General features: G+C 42.8%; 1 protein-coding gene across 1 annotated transcript in view; it reads left to right on the top strand.

Annotated features, from left to right (window-relative positions):
- cfap299 (cilia and flagella associated protein 299) overlaps positions 1-17532 on the top strand; it is a 300550-nt gene extending 283018 nt beyond the window's left edge. Inside the window, exons 5-6 of the mRNA XM_065011317.1 lie at positions 9114-9243; positions 17333-17532. Of these exons, the coding sequence (XP_064867389.1) occupies positions 9114-9243; positions 17333-17425 (223 nt within the window). The 3' untranslated portion in view covers positions 17426-17532. The remainder of the gene's footprint in view (positions 1-9113; positions 9244-17332) is intronic.
- Positions 17533-22364: the final 4832 nt, after the last annotated feature.

The raw sequence follows: 22364 nt of genomic DNA, 5'->3' as shown, positions 1-22364 counted from the left end.
AATGTAGTGTTCACTCCCTGGTTATGATAGTCCAGTCTAATGTAGTGTTCACTCCCTGGTTATGATAGTCCAGTCTAATGTAGTGTTCACTCCCTGGTTATGATAGTCTAATGTAGTGTTCACTCCTGGTTATGATAGTCCAGTCTAATGTAGTGTTCACTCCCTGGTTATGATAGTCTAATGTAGTGTTCACTCCTGGTTATGATAGTCTAGTCTAATGTAGTGTTCACTCCCTGGTTATGATAGTCTAATGTAGTGTTCACTCCCTGGTTATGATAGTCTAATGTAGTGTTCACTCCCTGGTTATGATAGTCTAATGTAGTGTTCACTCCCTGGTTATGATAGTCCAGTCTAATGTAGTGTTCACTCCCTGGTTATGATAGTCTAATGTAGTGTTCACTCCCTGGTTATGATAGTCTAATGTAGTGTTCACTCCCTGGTTATGATAGTCTAATGTAGTGTTCACTCCCTGGTTATGATAGTCCAGTCTAATGTAGTGTTCACTCCCTGGTTATGATAGTCCAGTCTAATGTAGTGTTCACTCCCTGGTTATGATAGTCTAGTCTAATGTAGTGTTCACACCCTGGTTATGATAGTCTAATGTAGTGTTCACTCCCTGGTTATGATAGTCCAGTCTAATGTAGTGTTCACTCCCTGGTTATGATAGTCTAGTCTAATGTAGTGTTCACTCCCTGGTTATGATAGTCTAGTCTAATGTAGTGTTCACTCTCTGGTTATGATAGTCCAGTCTAATGTAGTGTACACTCCCTGGTTATGATAGTCTAGTCTAATGTAGTGTTCACTCCCTGGTTATGATAGTCTAGTCTAATGTAGTGTTCACTCTCTGGTTATGATAGTCCAGTCTAATGTAGTGTTCACTCCCTGGTTATGATAGTCCAGTCTAATGTAGTGTTCACTCCCTGGTTATGATAGTCTAGTCTAATGTAGTGTTCACTCCCTGGTTATGATAGTCCAGTCTAATGTAGTGTTCACTCCCTGGTTATGATAGTCTAGTCTAATGTAGTGTTCACTCCCTGGTTATGATAGTCTAGTCTAATGTAGTGTTCACTCCCTGGTTATGATAGTCTAGTCTAATGTAGTGTTCACTCCCTGGTTATGATAGTCCAGTCTAATGTAGTGTTCACTCTCTGGTTATGATAGTCCAGTCTAATGTAGTGTTCACTCCCTGGTTATGATAGTCTAGTCTAATGTAGTGTTCACTCCCTGGTTATGATAGTCCAGTCTAATGTAGTGTTCACTCTCTGGTTATGATAGTCCAGTCTAATGTAGTGTTCACTCCCTGGTTATGATAGTCCAGTCTAATGTAGTGTTCACTCCCTGGTTATGATAGTCTAATGTAGTGTTCACTCCCTGGTTATGATAGTCTAGTCTAATGTAGTGTTCACTCCCTGGTTATGATAGTCTAATGTAGTGTTCACTCTCTGGTTATGATAGTCTAATGTAGTGTTCACTCCCTGGTTATGATAGTCTAATGTAGTGTTCACTCCCTGGTTATGATAGTCTAATGTAGTGTTCACTCCCTGGTTATGATAGTCTAATGTAGTGTTCACTCCCTGGTTATGATAGTCTAATGTAGTGTTCACTCCCTGGTTATGATAGTCCAGTCTAATGTAGTGTTCACTCCCTGGTTATGATAGTCTAATGTAGTGTTCACTCCCTGGTTATGATAGTCTAATGTAGTGTTCACTCCCTGGTTATGATAGTCTAATGTAGTGTTCACTCCCTGGTTATGATAGTCTAGTCTAATGTAGTGTTCACTCCCTGGTTATGATAGTCTAATGTAGTGTTCACTCCCTGGTTATGATAGTCCAGTCTAATGTAGTGTTCACTCCCTGGTTATGATAGTCTAGTCTAATGTAGTGTTCACTCCCTGGTTATGATAGTCTAATGTAGTGTTCACTCTCTGGTTATGATACTCCAGTCTAATGTAGTGTTCACTCCCTGGTTATGATAGTCTAATGTAGTGTTCACTCCCTGGTTATGATAGTCTAATGTAGTGTTCACTCCCTGGTTATGATAGTCTAGTCTAATGTAGTGTTCACTCTGGTTATGATAGTCTAGTCTAATGTAGTGTTCAGTCCCTGGTTATGATAGTCTAATGTAGTGTTCACTCTCTGAGTCTCTGGTTATGATAGTCTAATGTAGTGTTCACTCCTGGTTATGATAGTCTAGTCTAATGTAGTGTTCACTCCCTGGTTATGATAGTCTAATGTAGTGTTCACTCCTGGTTATGATAGTCTAATGTAGTGTTCACTCCCTGGTTATGATAGTCTAGTCTAATGTAGTGTTCACTCCCTGGTTATGATAGTCCAGTCTAATGTAGTGTTCACTCCCTGGTTATGATAGTCTAATGTAGTGTTCACTCCCTGGTTATGATAGTCTAGTCTAATGTAGTGTTCACTCTCTGGTTATGATAGTCCAGTCTAATGTAGTGTTCACTCCCTGGTTATGATAGTCTAATGTAGTGTTCACTCCCTGGTTATGATAGTCTAATGTAGTGTTCACTCCCTGGTTATGATAGTCTAGTCTAATGTAGTGTTCACTCTCTGGTTATGATAGTCTAATGTAGTGTTCACTCCCTGGTTATGATAGTCTAATGTAGTGTTCACTCCCTGGTTATGATAGTCTAATGTAGTGTTCACTCCCTGGTTATGATAGTCTAGTCTAATGTAGTGTACACTCCCTGGTTATGATAGTCCAGTCTAATGTAGTGTTCACTCCCTGGTTATGATAGTCCAGTCTAATGTAGTGTTCACTCCCTGGTTATGATAGTCTAATGTAGTGTTCACTCCCTGGTTATGATAGTCCAGTCTAATGTAGTGTTCACTCCCTGGTTATGATAGTCTAATGTAGTGTTCACTCCCTGGTTATGATAGTCTAGTCTAATGTAGTGTTCACTCCCTGGTTATGATAGTCTAATGTAGTGTTCACTCCCTGGTTATGATAGTCTAATGTAGTGTTCACTCCCTGGTTATGATAGTCTAATGTAGTGTTCACTCCCTGGTTATGATAGTCCAGTCTAATGTAGTGTTCACTCCCTGGTTATGATAGTCTAATGTAGTGTTCACTCCCTGGTTATGATAGTCTAATGTAGTGTTCACTCCTGGTTATGATAGTCTAATGTAGTGTTCACTCCTGGTTATGATAGTCCAGTCTAATGTAGTGTTCACTCCCTGGTTATGATAGTCCAGTCTAATGTAGTGTTCACTCCCTGGTTATGATAGTCTAGTCTAATGTAGTGTTCACTCCCTGGTTATGATAGTCTAATGTAGTGTTCACTCCCTGGTTATGATAGTCCAGTCTAATGTAGTGTTCACTCCCTGGTTATGATAGTCTAGTCTAATGTAGTGTTCACTCCCTGGTTATGATAGTCTAGTCTAATGTAGTGTTCACTCTCTGGTTATGATAGTCCAGTCTAATGTAGTGTACACTCCCTGGTTATGATAGTCTAGTCTAATGTAGTGTTCACTCCCTGGTTATGATAGTCTAGTCTAATGTAGTGTTCACTCTCTGGTTATGATAGTCCAGTCTAATGTAGTGTTCACTCCCTGGTTATGATAGTCCAGTCTAATGTAGTGTTCACTCCCTGGTTATGATAGTCTAGTCTAATGTAGTGTTCACTCCCTGGTTATGATAGTCCAGTCTAATGTAGTGTTCACTCCCTGGTTATGATAGTCTAGTCTAATGTAGTGTTCACTCCCTGGTTATGATAGTCTAGTCTAATGTAGTGTTCACTCCCTGGTTATGATAGTCTAGTCTAATGTAGTGTTCACTCCCTGGTTATGATAGTCCAGTCTAATGTAGTGTTCACTCTCTGGTTATGATAGTCCAGTCTAATGTAGTGTTCACTCCCTGGTTATGATAGTCTAGTCTAATGTAGTGTTCACTCCCTGGTTATGATAGTCCAGTCTAATGTAGTGTTCACTCTCTGGTTATGATAGTCCAGTCTAATGTAGTGTTCACTCCCTGGTTATGATAGTCCAGTCTAATGTAGTGTTCACTCCCTGGTTATGATAGTCTAATGTAGTGTTCACTCCCTGGTTATGATAGTCTAGTCTAATGTAGTGTTCACTCCCTGGTTATGATAGTCTAATGTAGTGTTCACTCTCTGGTTATGATAGTCTAATGTAGTGTTCACTCCCTGGTTATGATAGTCTAATGTAGTGTTCACTCCCTGGTTATGATAGTCTAATGTAGTGTTCACTCCCTGGTTATGATAGTCTAATGTAGTGTTCACTCCCTGGTTATGATAGTCTAATGTAGTGTTCACTCCCTGGTTATGATAGTCCAGTCTAATGTAGTGTTCACTCCCTGGTTATGATAGTCTAATGTAGTGTTCACTCCCTGGTTATGATAGTCTAATGTAGTGTTCACTCCCTGGTTATGATAGTCTAATGTAGTGTTCACTCCCTGGTTATGATAGTCTAATCTAATGTAGTGTTCACTCCCTGGTTATGATAGTCTAATGTAGTGTTCACTCCTGGTTATGATAGTCCAGTCTAATGTAGTGTTCACTCCCTGGTTATGATAGTCTAGTCTAATGTAGTGTTCACTCCCTGGTTATGATAGTCTAATGTAGTGTTCACTCTCTGGTTATGATACTCCAGTCTAATGTAGTGTTCACTCCCTGGTTATGATAGTCTAATGTAGTGTTCACTCCCTGGTTATGATAGTCTAATGTAGTGTTCACTCCCTGGTTATGATAGTCTAGTCTAATGTAGTGTTCACTCTCTGGTTATGATAGTCTAGTCTAATGTAGTGTTCACTCCCTGGTTATGATAGTCTAATGTAGTGTTCACTCTCTGGTTATGATAGTCTAATGTAGTGTTCACTCCCTGGTTATGATAGTCTAGTCTAATGTAGTGTTCACTCCCTGGTTATGATAGTCTAATGTAGTGTTCACTCCCTGGTTATGATAGTCTAATGTAGTGTTCACTCCCTGGTTATGATAGTCTAGTCTAATGTAGTGTTCACTCCCTGGTTATGATAGTCCAGTCTAATGTAGTGTTCACTCCCTGGTTATGATAGTCTAATGTAGTGTTCACTCCCTGGTTATGATAGTCTAGTCTAATGTAGTGTTCACTCTCTGGTTATGATAGTCCAGTCTAATGTAGTGTTCACTCCCTGGTTATGATAGTCTAATGTAGTGTTCACTCCCTGGTTATGATAGTCTAATGTAGTGTTCACTCCCTGGTTATGATAGTCTAGTCTAATGTAGTGTTCACTCTCTGGTTATGATAGTCTAATGTAGTGTTCACTCCCTGGTTATGATAGTCTAATGTAGTGTTCACTCCCTGGTTATGATAGTCTAATGTAGTGTTCACTCCCTGGTTATGATAGTCTAGTCTAATGTAGTGTACACTCCCTGGTTATGATAGTCTAGTCTAATGTAGTGTTCACTCCCTGGTTATGATAGTCCAGTCTAATGTAGTGTTCACTCCCTGGTTATGATAGTCTAGTCTAATGTAGTGTTCACTCTCTGGTTATGATAGTCCAGTCTAATGTAGTGTTCACTCCTGGTTATGATAGTCCAGTCTAATGTAGTGTTCACTCCCTGGTTATGATAGTCTAGTCTAATGTAGTGTTCACTCCCTGGTTATGATAGTCTAGTCTAATGTAGTGTTCACTCTCTGGTTATGATAGTCCAGTCTAATGTAGTGTTCACTCCCTGGTTATGATAGTCCAGTCTAATGTAGTGTTCACTCCCTGGTTATGATAGTCTAGTCTAATGTAGTGTTCACTCCCTGGTTATGATAGTCTAATGTAGTGTTCACTCCCTGGTTATGATAGTCTAATGTAGTGTTCACTCCCTGGTTATGATAGTCTAATGTAGTGTTCACTCCCTGGTTATGATAGTCCAGTCTAATGTAGTGTTCACTACCTGGTTATGATAGTCCAGTCTAATGTAGTGTTCACTCCCTGGTTATGATAGTCTAGTCTAATGTAGTGTTCACTCCCTGGTTATGATAGTCCAGTCTAATGTAGTGTTCACTCCCTGGTTATGATAGTCTAATGTAGTGTTCACTCCCTGGTTATGATACTCCAGTCTAATGTAGTGTTCACTCCCTGGTTATGATAGTCTAGTCTAATGTAGTGTTCACTCCCTGGTTATGATAGTCTAGTCTAATGTAGTGTTCACTCCCTGGTTATGATAGTCTAGTCTAATGTAGTGTTCACTCCCTGGTTATGATAGTCTAGTCTAATGTAGTGTTCACTCTCTGGTTATGATAGTCTAATGTAGTGTTCACTCCCTGGTTATGATAGTCTAATCTAATGTAGTGTTCACTCCTGGTTATGATAGTCTAATGTAGTGTTCACTCCCTGGTTATGATAGTCTAATGTAGTGTTCACTCCTGGTTATGATAGTCTAGTCTAATGTAGTGTTCACTCCTGGTTATGATAGTCTAGTCTAATGTAGTGTTCACTCCCTGGTTATGATAGTCTAATGTAGTGTTCACTCCTGGTTATGATAGTCTAATGTAGTGTTCACTCCTGGTTATGATAGTCCAGTCTAATGTAGTGTTCACTCCTGGTTATGATAGTCCAGTCTAATGTAGTGTTACTCCTGGTTATGATAGTCTAATGTAGTGTTCACTCCCTGGTTATGATAGTCTAGTCTAATGTCTGTAGTGTTCACTCCTGGTTATGATAGTCTAATGTAGTGTTCACTCCCTGGTTATGATAGTCTAGTCTAATGTAGTGTTCACTCCATGGTTATGATAGTCTAGTCTAATGTAGTGTTCACTCCCTGGTTATGATAGTCTAATGTAGTGTTCACTCCCTGGTTATGATAGTCTAATGTAGTGTTCACTCCTGGTTATGATAGTCTAATGTAGTGTTCACTCCTGGTTATGATAGTCTAGTCTAATGTAGTGTTCACTCCCTGGTTATGATAGTCTAGTCTAATGTAGTGTTCACTCTCTGGTTATGATAGTCTAATGTAGTGTTCACTCCCTGGTTATGATAGTCTAATCTAATGTAGTGTTCACTCCCTGGTTATGATAGTCTAATGTAGTGTTCACTCCCTGGTTATGATAGTCTAATGTAGTGTTCACTCCCTGGTTATGATAGTCTAGTCTAATGTAGTGTTCACTCCCTGGTTATGATAGTCTAGTCTAATGTAGTGTTCACTCCCTGGTTATGATAGTCTAATGTAGTGTTCACTCCCTGGTTATGATAGTCTAGTCTAATGTAGTGTTCACTCCCTGGTTATGATAGTCTAGTCTAATGTAGTGTTCACTCCCTGGTTATGATAGTCTAATGTAGTGTTCACTCCCTGGTTATGATAGTCTAATGTAGTGTTCACTCCCTGGTTATGATAGTCTAGTCTAATGTAGTGTTCACTCCCTGGTTATGATAGTCCAGTCTAATGTAGTGTTCACTCCTGGTTATGATAGTCCAGTCTAATGTAGTGTTCACTCCTGGTTATGATAGTCCAGTCTAATGTAGTGTTCACTCCCTGGTTATGATAGTCTAATGTAGTGTTCACTCCCTGGTTATGATAGTCTAGTCTAATGTAGTGTTCACTCCCTGGTTATGATAGTCTAATGTAGTGTTCACTCCCTGGTTATGATAGTCTAATGTAGTGTTCACTCCCTGGTTATGATAGTCTAATCTAATGTAGTGTTCACTCCCTGGTTATGATAGTCCAGTCTAATGTAGTGTTCACTCTCTGGTTATGATAGTCCAGTCTAATGTAGTGTTCACTCCCTGGTTATGATAGTCTAATGTAGTGTTCACTCCCTGGTTATGATAGTCTAATGTAGTGTTCACTCCCTGGTTATGATAGTCCAGTCTAATGTAGTGTTCACTCCCTGGTTATGATAGTCTAATGTAGTGTACACTCCCTGGTTATGATAGTCCAGTCTAATGTAGTGTTCACTCTCTGGTTATGATAGTCCAGTCTAATGTAGTGTTCACTCCCTGGTTATGATAGTCTAATGTAGTGTTCACTCCCTGGTTATGATAGTCTAATGTAGTGTTCACTCCCTGGTTATGATAGTCCAGTCTAATGTAGTGTTCACTCCCTGGTTATGATAGTCTAATGTAGTGTACACTCCCTGGTTATGATAGTCCAGTCTAATGTAGTGTTCACTCCCTGGTTATGATAGTCTAATCTAATGTAGTGTTCACTCCCTGGTTATGATAGTCCAGTCTAATGTAGTGTTCACTCTCTGGTTATGATAGTCCAGTCTAATGTAGTGTTCACTCCCTGGTTATGATAGTCTAATGTAGTGTTCACTCCCTGGTTATGATAGTCTAATGTAGTGTTCACTCCCTGGTTATGATAGTCCAGTCTAATGTAGTGTTCACTCCCTGGTTATGATAGTCTAATGTAGTGTACACTCCCTGGTTATGATAGTCCAGTCTAATGTAGTGTTCACTCTCTGGTTATGATAGTCCAGTCTAATGTAGTGTTCACTCCCTGGTTATGATAGTCTAATGTAGTGTACACTCCCTGGTTATGATAGTCTAATCTAATTACAGAAACAGACCCCTGTCTACTATTCTACTCCAACAGCACCTCACACCAAATAGGAAACAGACCCCTGTCTACTATTCTACTCCAACAGCACCTCACACCAAATAGGAAACAGACTCCTGTCTGCTACTCTACTCCAACAGCACCTCACACCAAATAGGAAACAGACTCCTGTCTGCTACTCTACTCCAACAGCACCTCACACCAAATAAGAAACAGACCCCTGTCTACTATTCTACTCCAACAGCACCTCACACCAAATAGGATACAGACTCCTCCCCCTTGCGCTGTGGTTCCTTGCTTTCCTTTTATGTTAATGGACTAAGTCACCTTGTTTAATACCCAGCTGTTAAATAACCGCTCCAGCTGGAAGGCTGGATGATGTAATAGCCTGCTATGTATAGAATATAGACCTGTTCAACATGACTGGTATAGAAGTTCAACATGACTGGTATAGAATATAGACCTGTTCTACATGACTAGTATAGAAGTTCAACATGACTAGTATAGAATATAGATAGAAATATAACACTACTATTACTAGTTATCTGTAGAAACCAATTAGGAAGTTGTATTATTTAATGAACTAACACTTTCTATTTGTTCCTAGCTTCTACAACTGGGAGACCCAGGTGTCCACGTCCAATGTCAGCGCTAACTACCAGGTGATCGCTGAGAACTCCAGTGGTCTGCTTTTTAAGAACAAGACAGACAGAAAGATTCTCAACGTGGACCCTAAGGTAGGCTATGTGGTGTGATGGTGTTGTGCTCTCCTCTGGTCTATGTTTCCCAGAGAGAGAGAGAGAGAGAGAGAGAGAGGGTGCTGCTGTCAGACAGACAGAGTTAGGTCCCCTGCTGACTGTCAGACAGACAGACAGAGTTAGGTCCCCTGCTGACTGACAGACAGACAGACAGAGTTAGGTCCCCTGCTGACTGTCAGACAGACAGACAGACAGACAGACAGACAGACAGACAGACAGACAGACAGACAGACAGACAGACAGACAGACAGACAGACAGACAGACAGACAGAGTTAGGTCCCCTGCTGACTGTCAGACAGACAGACAGACAGACAGACAGACAGACAGACAGACAGAGTTAGGTCCCCTGCTGACTGTCAGACAGACAGACAGAGTTAGGTCCCCTGCTGACTGTCAGACAGACAGACAGACAGACAGACAGACAGACAGACAGAGTTAGGTCCCCTGCTGACTGTCAGACAGACAGACAGACAGACAGAGTTAGGTCCCCTGCTGACTGTCAGACAGACAGACAGAGTTAGGTCCCCTGCTGACTGTCAGACAGACAGACAGACAGACAGACAGACAGACAGACAGACAGACAGACAGACAGACAGACAGACAGAGTTAGGTCCCCTGCTGACTGTCGTTAAACACAGGGTTCTACAAGGTAACTCCACCCTAATCCACTGTCTGCTAGTTCTGGGTGTTAACGTAGATCTCTTTCCTCTCTGCTGGGGGCAGAGTGGGAAGGGAAGGAGCTTTGTGGAGCAGCACAACTGTTTTGAACATGAGTTGCAAACTGAGCTTTAGGGACATATTGAGTTCTGCTGTGTTGTTGAGTTCTGCTGTGTTGTTGAGTTCTGCTGTTAAGGGGCGAAATCATAATCGCTCCAACTGCGGTTGAGCACCGCCCAGCCCCGACCAGCACCGCCCAGCCCCGACCAGCACCGCCCAGCCCCGACCAGAGCAACGCAGAGTAGAGCAGACCAGGCTGCTTATTAAAACACTAGAGGCCCTGGAAGCCAGACAGAGCAACCAGCAACCACCCACATGCCCAGAACCCAGCCCAGTCCTGAACAGCATGGCAATGCCCCAGCCCAGCTCAACCCAGCCCAGCTCAACCCAGCCCAGTTCAACCCAGCCCAGCTCAACCCAGCCCAGCTCAACCCAGACCCAACGCAGACCCGGCCGTGGCACAGACCCGGCCGTGGCAAGGCACAGACCCAGCCGTGGCACAGACCCAGCCGTGGCACAGACCCAGCCGTGGCAAGGCACAGACCCAGCCGTGGCAAAGCACAGACCCAGCCGTGGCACAGACCCAGCCGTGGCAAGGCACAGACCCAGCCGTGGCACAGACCCAGCCGTGGCAAGGCACAGACCCAGCCGTGGCAAGGCACAGACCCAGCCGTGGCACAGACCCAGCCGTGGCAAGGCACAGACCCAGCCGTGGCAAGGCACAGACCCAGCCGTGGCAAAGCACAGACCCAGCCGTGGCACAGACCCAGCCGTGGCAAGGCACAGACCCAGCCGTGGCACAGACCCAGCCGTGGCAAGGCACAGACCCAGCCGTGGCACAGACCCAGCCGTGGCAAGGCACAGACCCAGCCGTGGCACAGACCCAGCCGTGGCAAAGCACAGACCCAGCCGTGGTGATGATTATAGAATGTTTGCCTGATGTTGCAAGAACCTTCCCAGATCACATGTTGTATGTTCTTTAAAGGTTCCCAGATCACAGCTGTTCTGTCAACCTTCTGTCAACATGGGAACCTTTAAAGAACTCAGAAAGACTGTTCTGTCAACATTCTGTCAACATCAAGGAAACGTTTTGTGCACCCTGATACAAACATTATGAATATCAGCAGAACTGGACAGTTTGTGTTTTGGGAATCTATCTCCAGTCATATCTTCACAACGTTGCTTAAATAAGCATTCTGGGAATGTTTATAGAACAGACAAAATGTGATCTGGGAATGTTTAAAGAACAGACAAAATGTGATCTGGGAATGTTTATAGAACAGACAAAATGTGATCTGGGAATGTTTAAAGAACAGACAAAATGTGATCTGGGAATGTTTATAGAACAGACAAAATGTGATCTGGGAATGTTTAAAGAACAGACAAAATGTGATCTGGGAATGTTTAAAGAACAGACTAAATGTGATCTGGGAATGTTTAAAGAACAGACAAAATGTGATCTGGGAATGTTTATAGAACAGACTAAATGTGATCTGGGAATGTTTATAGAACAGACTAAATGTGATCTGGGAATGTTTAAAGAACAGACAAAATGTGATCTGGGAATGTTTAAAGAACAGACAAAATGTGATCTGGGAATGTTTATAGAACAGACTAAATGTGATCTGGGAATGTTTATAGAACAGACTAAATGTGATCTGGGAATGATTATTTTGCACCCTATTAGAAACATTGTAGAATCATCCACACAACTGGACAATTTTTGTGTGGGTGGAGGGGCCCCATCTGCTCCCATGCTCACACCTCTTTATGTAATCTGGGTGGAGGGGCCCCATCTGCTCCCATGCTCACACCTCTTTATGTAATCTGGGTGGAGGGGCCCCATCTGCTCCCATGCTCACACCTCTTTATGTAATCTGGGTGGAGGGGCCCCATCTGCTCCCATGCTCACACCACTTTATGTAATCTGGGTGGAGGGGCCTCAGCTGCTCCCATGCTCACACCTCTTTATGTAATCTGGGTGGAGGGGACCCAGCTGCTCCCATGCTCACGCTTTATGTAATCTGAGTGGAGGGGCCCCAGCTGCTCCCATGCTCACGCTTTATGTAATCTGGGTGGAGGGGCCCCATCTGCTCCCATGCTCACGCTTTATGTAATCTGGGTGGAGGGGCCCCATGCTCACACCTCTTTATGTAATCTGGGTGGAGGGGCCCCAGCTGCTCCCATGCTCACGCTTTATGTAATCTGGGTGGAGGGGCCCCATGCTCACACCTCTTTATGTAATCTGGGTGGAGGGGCCCCAGCTGCTCCCATGCTCACGCTTTATGTAATCTGGGTGGAGGGGCCCCCATGCTCACACTTCTTTATGTAATCTGGGTGGAGGGGTCCCAGCTGCTCCCATACTCACGCTTTATGTAATCTGAGTGGAGGGGCCCCAGCTGCTCCCATGCTCACGCTTTATGTAATCTGGGTGGAGGGGCCCCATCTGCTCCCATGCTCACGCTTTATGTAATCTGAGTGGAGGGGCCCCAGCTGCTCCCATGCTCACGCTTTATGTAATCTGGGTGGAGGGTATCTAGCTGCTCCCATGCTCACGCTTTATGTAATCTGGGTGGAGGGTATCTAGCTGCTCCCATGCTCACACTTTATGTAATCTGGGTGGACGGGCCTCAGCTGCTCCCATGCTCACACCTCTTTATGTAATCTGAGTGGAGGGGCCCCCCTGCTCCCATGCTCACACCACTTTATGTAATCTGGGTGGAGGGGCCCCAGCTGCTCCCATGCTCACACCTCTTTATGTAATCTGGGTGGAGGGGCCTCAGCTGCTCCCATGCTCACACCTCTTTATGTAATCTGGGTGGAGGGGCCCCATCTGCTCCCATGCTCACACCTCTTTATGTAATCTGGGTGGAGGGTATCCAGCTTCTCCCATGCTCACACATCTTTATGTAATCTGGGTGGAGGGGCCTCAGCTGCTCCCATGCTCACACCTCTTTATGTAATCTGGGTGGAGGGTATCCAGCTGCTCCCATGCTCACACCTCTTTATGTAATCTGAGTGGAGGGGCCCCAGCTGCTCCCATGCTCACACCTCTTTATGTAATCTGGGTGGAGGGGCCCCAGCTGTTCCCATGCTCACACCTCTTTATGTAATCTGGGTGGAGGGGCCTCATCTGCTCCCATGCTCACACCACTTTATGTAATCTGAGTGGAGGGGCTCCCATGCTCACACCACTTTATGTAATCTGAGTGGAGGGGCCCCAGCTGCTCCCATGCTCACACCTCTTTATGTAATCTGGGTGGAGGGGCCCCAGCTGCTCCCATGCTCACACCACTTTATGTAATCTGAGTGGATGGGCCCCAGCTGCTCCCATGCTCACACCTCTTTATGTAATCTGGGTGGAGGGGCCTCAGCTGCTCCCATGCTCACACCTCTTTATGTAATCTGGGTGGAGGGGCCCAAGTCACCCTGGGAAATATGTTTAGCCAGGCCCAGAAACCAAATCTTTAAAAAGCAGGATGTTCTGAAAACTATAGACATGTCTGATAACATCCTCTAGCTAGGATACAGGTTGTTTTTGGCTTTTGGACCTTGTTGGATTTTAAAAACATTGTAAATTCTAAAACAATTACTCTGAGTTAATTTAGTTAATTGAGTAATCTAATAATCTAGTTCAAAGGATTTGGGGATATTTCCCAACAGTGTTTCTCCTCTAACCCTGCTGTCTGTAGGCCTCACCTGGTGTTCCTGCCGTCTGTAGGCCTCACCTGGTGTTCCTGCCATCTGTAGGCCTCACCTGGTGTTTGTTTCCTCTGTAGGCCTCACCTGGTGTTTGTTTCCTCTGTAGACCTCACCTGGTGTTTGTTTCCTCTGTAGACCTCACCTGGTGTTTGTTTCCTCTGTAGACCTCACCTGGTGTTTGTTTCCTCTGTAGACCTCACCTGGTGTTTGTTTCCTCTGTAGGCCTCACCTGGTGTTTGTTTCCTCTGTAGACCTCACCTGGTGTTTGTTTCATCTGTAGACCTCACCTGGTGTTTGTTTCCTCTGTAGACCTCACCTGGTGTTTGTTTCCTCTGTAGACCTCACCTGGTGTTTGTTTCCTCTGTAGACCTCACCTGGTGTTTGTTTCCTCTTTAGGCCTCACCTGGTGTTTGTTTCCTCTGTAGGCCTCACCTGGTGTTTGTTTCCTCTGTAGACCTCACCTGGTTTGTTTGTTGGTGTTTGTTTCCTCTGTAGACCTCACCTGGTGTTTGTTTCCTCTGTAGACCTCACCTGGTGTTTGTTTCCTCTGTAGACCTCACCTGGTGTTTGTTTCCTCTGTAGACCTCACTGGTGTTTGTGTTCACCTGGTGTTTGCCATCTGTAGACCTCACCTGGTGTTTGTTTCCTCTGTAGACCTCACCTGGTGTTTGTTTCTCTGTAGACCTCACCTGGTGTTTGTTTCCTCTGTAGGCCTCACCTGGTGTTTGTTTCTCCTGGTGTTTGTTTCCTCTGTAGACCTCACCTGGTGTTTGTTTCCTCTGTAGACCTCACCTGGTGTTTGTTTCTCTGTAGACCTCACCTGGTGTTTGTTTAGACCTCTGTAGACCTCACCTGGTGTTTGTTTCCTCTGTAGACCTCACCTGGTGTTTGTTTCCTCTGTAGACCTCACCTGGTGTTTGTTTCCTCTGTAGACCTCACCTGGTGTTTGTTTCTCTGTAGACCTCACCTGGTGTTTGTTTCCTCTGTAGACCTCACCTGGTGTTTGTTTCCTCTGTAGACCTCACCTGGTGTTTGTTTCCTCTGTAGACCTCACCTGGTGTTTGTTTCCTCTGTAGACCTCACCTGGTGTTTGTTTCCATCTGTAGACCTCACCTGGTGTTTGTTTCCTCTGTAGGCCTCACCTGGTGTTTGTTTCCTCTGTAGACCTCACCTGGTGTTTGTTTCCTCTGTAGACCTCACCTGGTGTTTGTTTCCTCTGTAGACCTCACCTGGTGTTTGTTTCCTCTGTAGACCTCACCTGGTGTTTGTTTCCTCTGTAGACCTCACCTGGTGTTTGTTTCCTCTGTAGGCCTCACCTGGTGTTTGTTTCCTCTGTAGACCTCACCTGGTGTTTGTTTCATCTGTAGACCTCACCTGGTGTTTGTTTCCTCTGTAGACCTCACCTGGTGTTTGTTTCCTCTGTAGACCTCACCTGGTGTTTGTTTCCTCTGTAGACCTCACCTGGTGTTTGTTTCCTCTGTAGACCTCACCTGGTGTTTGTTTCCTCTGTAGACCTCACCTGGTGTTTGTTTCCTCTGTAGACCTCACCTGGTGTTTGTTTCCTCTGTAGACCTCACCTGGTGTTTGTTTCCTGGTGTTTCTGTAGACCTCACCTGGTGTTTGTTTCCTCTGTAGACCTCACCTGGTGTTTGTTTCCTCTGTAGACCTCACCTGGTGTTTGTTTCCTCTGTAGACCTCACCTGGTGTTTGTTTCCTCTGTAGACCTCACCTGGTGTTTGTTTCCCTCTGTAGACCTCACCTGGTGTTTGTTTCCTCTGTAGACCTCACCTGGTGTTTGTTTCCTCTGTAGACCTCACCTGGTGTTTGTTTCCTCTGTAGACCTCACCTGGTGTTTGTTTCCTCTGTAGACCTCACCTGGTGTTTGTTTCCTCTGTAGACCTCACCTGGTGTTTGTTTCCTCTGTAGACCTCACCTGGTGTTTGTTTCCTCTGTAGACCTCACCTGGTGTTTGTTTCCTCTGTAGACCTCACCTGGTGTTTGTTTCCTCTGTAGACCTCACCTGGTGTTTGTTTCCTCTGTAGACCTCACCTGGTGTTTGTTTCCTCTGTAGACCTCACCTGGTGTTTGTTAGACCTCACCTGGTGTTTGTAGACCTCACCTGGTGTTTGTTTTCCTCTGTAGACCTCACCTGGTGTTTGTTTCCTCTGTAGACCTCACCTGGTGTTTGTTTCCCTCTGTAGACCTCACCTGGTGTTTGTTTCCTCTGTAGACCTCACCTGGTGTTTGTTTCCTCTGTAGACCACCTGGTGTTTGTTTCCTCTGTAGACCTCACCTGGTGTTTGTTTCCTCTGTAGACCTCACCTGGTGTTTGTTTCCTCTGTAGACCTCACCTGGTGTTTGTTTCCTCTGTAGACCTCACCTGGTGTTTGTTTCCTCTGTAGACCTCACCTGGTGTTTGTTTCCTCTGTAGACCTCACCTGGTGTTTGTTTCCTCTGTAGACCTCACCTGGTGTTCCTGCCATCTGTAGACCTCACCTGGTGTTCCTGCCATCTGTAGGCCTCACCTGGTGTTTGTTTCCTCTGTAGGCCTCACCTGGTGTTTGTTTCCTCTGTAGACCTCACCTGGTGTTTGTTTCCTCTGTAGACCTCACCTGGTGTTTGTTTCCTCTGTAGGCCTCACCTGGTGTTTGTTTCCTCTGTAGGCCTCACCTGGTGTTTGTTTCCTCTGTAGACCTCACCTGGTGTTTGTTTCCTCTGTAGACCTCACCTGGTGTTTGTTTCCTCTGTAGGCCTCACCTGGTGTTTGTTTCCTCTGTAGACCTCACCTGGTGTTTGTGTCCTCTGTAGGCCTCACCTGGTGTTTGTTTCCTCTGTAGACTCACCTGGTGTTTGTTTCCTCTGTAGACCTCACCTGGTGTTTGTTTCCTCTGTAGACCTCACCTGGTGTTTGTTTCCTCTGTAGACGTCACCTGGTGTTTGTTTCATCTGTAGACCTCACCTGGTGTTTGTTTCCTCTGTAGGCCTCACCTGGTGTTTGTTTCCTCTGTAGACCTCACCTGGTGTTTGTTTCCTCTGTAGACCTCACCTGGTGTTTGTTTCCTCTGTAGGCTTCACCTGGTGTTTGTTTCCTCTGTAGGCCTCACCTGGTGTTTGTTTCCTCTGTAGACCTCACCTGGTGTTTGTTTCCTCTGTAGACCTCACCTGGTGTTTGTTTCCTCTGTAGGCTTCACCTGGTGTTTGTTTCCTCTGTAGGCCTCACCTGGTGTTTGTTTCCTCTGTAGACCTCACCTGGTGTTTGTTTCCTCTGTAGACCTCACCTGATGTTTGTTTCCTCTGTAGACCTCACCTGGTGTTTGTTTCCTCTGTAGACCTCACCTGGTGTTTGTTTCCTCTGTAGACCTCACCTGGTGTTTGTTTCCTCTGTAGACCTCACCTGGTGTTTGTTTCCTCTGTAGACCTCACCTGGTGTTTGTTTCCTCTGTAGGCTTCACCTGGTGTTTGTTTCCTCTGTAGGCTTCACCTGGTGTTTGTTTCCTCTGTAGGCCTCACCTGGTGTTTGTTTCCTCTGTAGACCTCACCTGGTGTTTGTTTCCTCTGTAGACCTCACCTGGTGTTTGTTTCCTCTGTAGACCTCACCTGGTGTTTGTTTCCTCTGTAGACCTCACCTGGTGTTTGTTTCCTCTGTAGGCCTCACCTGGAGACAACTCGTCCAGGACGCCCCTCCAGTCTGAACTCTACAGCCAAGTCGTCATCTATGACCACATCACCAGGAGGACCTAGCCAATCACCTCTCACTGTCTCCTCCCTGCTACCACCACCTCACACTGCTATTAAACACATACTGGAAGCCTCTAGTGTGATGTAATAAAGGTTGTCCCCCCCATCAATGCGGTGCTCTTTCTCTTGTCTCTTTCTATAAGCCTCTCCACCTGGGTGTGGGGTCTGAGGACTGATGACAGTGCAGCCTAACTATCCTGTAGGGTGCTGTGCTACACACTGAATGTGAAATCCCATGGAGAACCCAAACAACAACAGAACAGACTGTCAGACCTTATGGTAGACTTTACCTCTGATAGAGTCTCATCTTTACCTCTGATAGAGTCTCATCTTTACCTCTGATAGAGTCTCATCTTGGGTCATATCTACAGACCTTATGGTAGACTTTACCTCTGATAGAGTCTCATCTTGGGTCATATCTACAGACCTTATGGTAGACTTTACCTCTGATAGAGTCTCATCTTTACCTCTGATAGAGTCTCATCTTTACCTCTGATAGAGTCTCATCTTTACCTCTGATAGAGTCTCATCTTTACCTCTGATAGAGTCTCATCTTTACCTCTGATAGAGTCTCATCTTGGGTCATATCTACAGACCTTATGGTAGACTTCACCTCTGATAGAGTCTCATCTTTACCTCTGATAGAGTCTCATCTTTACCTCTGATAGAGTCTCATCTTTACCTCTGATAGAGTCTCATCTTTACCTCTGATAGAGTCTCATCTTTACCCCTGATAGAGTCTCATCTTTACCTCTGATAGAGTCTCATCTTGGGTCATATCTACAGACCTTATGGTAGACTTTACCTCTGATAGAGTCCCATCTTTACCTCTGATAGAGTCTCATCTTTACCTCTGATAGAGTCTCATCTTTACCTCTGATAGAGTCTCATCTTTACCTCTGATAGAGTCTCATCTTGGATCATATCTACAGACCTTATGGTAGACTTTACCTCTGATAGAGTCTCATCTTTACCTCTGATAGAGTCTCATCTTTACCTCTGATAGAGTCTCATCTTGGGTCATATCTACAGACCTTATGGTAGACTTTACCTCTGATAGAGTCTCATCTTTACCTCTGATAGAGTCTCATCTTTACCTCTGATAGAGTCTCATCTTTACCTCTGATAGAGTCTCATCTTTACCTCTGATAGAGTCTCATCTTTACCTCTGATAGAGTCTCATCTTTACCTCTGATAGAGTCTCATCTTTACCCCTGATAGAGTCTCATCTTTACCTCTGATAGAGTCTCATCTTGGGTCATATCTACAGACCTTATGGTAGACTTTACCTCTGATAGAGTCCCATCTTTACCTCTGATAGAGTCTCATCTTTACCTCTGATAGAGTCTCATCTTTACCTCTGATAGAGTCTCATCTTTACCTCTGATAGAGTCTCATCTTTACCTCTGATAGAGTCTCATCTTTACCTCTGATAGAGTCTCATCTTTACCTCTGATAGAGTCTCATCTTTACCTCTGATAGAGTCTCATCTTGGATCTATACCAAGTCAGATGTTATCATGTGATCATGATCAAGTCTATCCCAAGTTAGAGCTAGTTCATCAATATATAAAAAAAGAAGAAAAAAAGAAATGGAGGAACCTATTCAACAAAGATCCAGTGTAATATTTTATAAATCCAGATCCAGTGTAATATTTTACAAATCCAGATCCATTGTAATGTTTTATAAATCCAGATCCAGTGTAATATTTTATAAATCCAGATCCAGTGTAATATTTTATAAATCCAGATCCAGTGTAATATTTTATAAATCCAGATCCAGTGTAATATTTTATAAATCCAGATCCAGTGTAATATTTTATAAATCCAGATCCAGTGTAATATTTTATAAATCCAGATCCAGTGTAATATTTTATAAATCCAGATCCAGTGTAATATTTTATAAATCCAGATCCAGTGTAATATTTTATAAATCCAGATCCATTGTAATGTTTTATAAATCCAGATCCAGTGTAATATTTTATAAATCCAGATCCAGTGTAATATTTTATAAATCCAGATCCAGTGTAATATTTTATAAATCCAGATCCAGTGTAATATTTTATAAATCCAGATCCAGTGTAATATTTTATAAATCCAGATCCAGTGTAATATTTTATAAATCCAACATATGAAATGCCAAAAATAATTTACTGAAACCTACGTTACAAATAATGGAGTCACTCATGATTCACCGAATGATATTTAGAAAGAGGAAGTAAAGTACTTTAAAGATGTTTTGGTTTCAGTCTCCTCCATCTCTTCTAACAGAAGTCATGATTCACCGAATGATATTTAGAAAGAGGAAGTAAAGTACTTTAAAGATGTTTTGGTTTCAGTCTCCTCCATCTCTTCTAACAGAAGTCATGATTCACCGAATGATATTTAGAAAGAGGAAGTAAAGTACTTTAAAGATGTTTTGGTTTCAGTCTCCTCCATCTCTTCTAACAGAAGTCATGATTCACCGAATGATATTTAGAAAGAGGAAGTAAAGTACTTTAAAGATGTTTTGGTTTCAGTCTCCTCCATCTCTTCTAACAGAAGTCATGATTCACCGAATGATATTTAGAAAGAGGAAGTAAAGTACTTTAAGCATGTTTTGGTTTCAGTCTCCTCCATCTCTTCTAACAGAAGTCATGATTCACCGAATGATATTTAGAAAGAGGAAGTAAAGTACTTTAAAGATGTTTTGGTTTCAGTCTCCTCCATCTCTTCTAACAGAAGTCATGATTCACCGAATGATTTTAGAAAGAGGAAGTAAAGTACTTTAAAGATGTTTTGGTTTCAGTCTCCTCCATCTCTTCTAACAGAAGTCATGATTCACCGAATGATTTTTAGAAAGAGGAAGTAAAGTACTTTAAAGATGTTTTGGTTTCAGTCTCCTCCATCTCTTCTAACAGAAGTCATGATTCACCGAATGATATTTAGAAAGAGGAAGTAAAGTACTTTAAAGATGTTTTGGTTTCAGTCTCCTCCATCTCTTCTAACAGAAGTCATGATTCACCGAATGATATTTAGAAAGAGGAAGTAAAGTACTTTAAGCATGTTTTGGTTTCAGTCTCCTCCATCTCTTCTAACAGAAGTCATGATTCACCGAATGATATTTAGAAAGAGGAAGTAAAGTACTTTAAAGATGTTTTGGTTTCAGTCTCCTCCATCTCTTCTAACAGAAGTCATGATTCACCGAATGATATTTAGAAAGAGGAAGTAAAGTACTTTAAAGATGTTTTGGTTTCAGTCTCCTCCATCTCTTCTAACAGAAGTCATGATTCACCGAATGATATTTAGAAAGAGGAAGTAAAGTACTTTAAGCATGTTTTGGTTTCAGTCTCCTCCATCTCTTCTAACAGAAGTCATGATTCACCGAATGATATTTAGAAAGAGGAAGTAAAGTACTTTAAAGATGTTTTGGTTTCAGTCTCCTCCATCTCTTCTAACAGAAGTCATGATTCACCGAATGATATTTAGAAAGAGGAAGTAAAGTACTTTAAAGATGTTTTGGTTTCAGTCTCCTCCATCTCTTCTAACAGAAGTCATGATTCACCGAATGATATTTAGAAAGAGGAAGTAAAGTACTTTAAAGATGTTTTGGTTTCAGTCTCCTCCATCTCTTCTAACAGAAGTCATGATTCACCGAATGATATTTAGAAAGAGGAAGTAAAGTACTTTAAGCATGTTTTGGTTTCAGTCTCCTCCATCTCTTCTAACAGAAGTCATGATTCACCGAATGATATTTAGAAAGAGGAAGTAAAGTACTTTAAAGATGTTTTGGTTTCAGTCTCCTCCATCTCTTCTAACAGAAGTCATGATTCACCGAATGATATTTAGAAAGAGGAAGTAAAGTACTTTAAAGATGTTTTGGTTTCAGTCTCCTCCATCTCTTCTAACAGAAGTCATGATTCACCGAATGATATTTAGAAAGAGGAAGTAAAGTACTTTAAGCATGTTTTGGTTTCAGTCTCCTCCATCTCTTCTAACAGAAGTCATGATTCACCGAATGATATTTAGAAAGAGGAAGTAAAGTACTTTAAGCATGTTTTGGTTTCAGTCTCCTCCATCTCTTCTAACAGAAGTCATGATTCACCGAATGATATTTAGAATGATATTTAGAAAGTCAGGAAGATTTTTAAAGTAGTACTTTAAGCATGTTTTGGTTTCAGTCTCCTCCATCTCTTCTAACAGAAGTCATGATTCACCGAATGATATTTAGAAAGAGGAAGTAAAGTACTTTAAGCATGTTTTGGTTTCAGTCTCCTCCATCTCTTCTAACAGAAGTCATGATTCACCGAATGATATTTAGAAAGAGGAAGTAAAGTACTTTAAAGATGTTTTGGTTTCAGTCTCCTCCATCTCTTCTAACAGAAGTCATGATTCACCGAATGATATTTAGAAAGAGGAAGTAAAGTACTTTAAAGATGTTTTGGTTTCAGTCTCCTCCATCTCTTCTAACAGAAGTCATGATTCACCGAATGATTTTTAGAAAGAGGAAGTAAAGTACTTTAAAGATGTTTTGGTTTCAGTCTCCTCCATCTCTTCTAACAGAAGTCATGATTCACCGAATGATTTTTAGAAAGAGGAAGTAAAGTACTTTAAAGATGTTTTGGTTTCAGTCTCCTCCATCTCTTCTAACAGAAGTCATGATTCACCAAATTATTTTTAGAAAGAGGAAGTAAAGTACTTTAAAGATGTTTTGGTTTCAGTCTCCTCCATCTCTTCTAACAGAAGTCATGATTCACCGAATGATTTTTAGAAAGAGGAAGTAAAGTACTTTAAAGATGTTTTGGTTTCAGTCTCCTCCATCTCTTCTAACAGAAGTCATGATTCACCGAATGATATTTAGAAAGAGGAAGTAAAGTACTTTAAAGATGTTTTGGTTTCAGTCTCCTCCATCTCTTCTAACAGAAGTCATGATTCACCGAATGATTTTAGAAAGAGGAAGTAAA

The sequence above is a fragment of the Oncorhynchus nerka genome, linkage group LG27, assembly GCF_034236695.1.
Source record: "Oncorhynchus nerka isolate Pitt River linkage group LG27, Oner_Uvic_2.0, whole genome shotgun sequence".
Classification (NCBI taxonomy): domain Eukaryota; kingdom Metazoa; phylum Chordata; class Actinopteri; order Salmoniformes; family Salmonidae; genus Oncorhynchus; species Oncorhynchus nerka.
The sequence above is the reverse complement of the archived record's forward strand: the minus strand, read 5'-3'. Positions and strand labels throughout refer to the sequence as shown.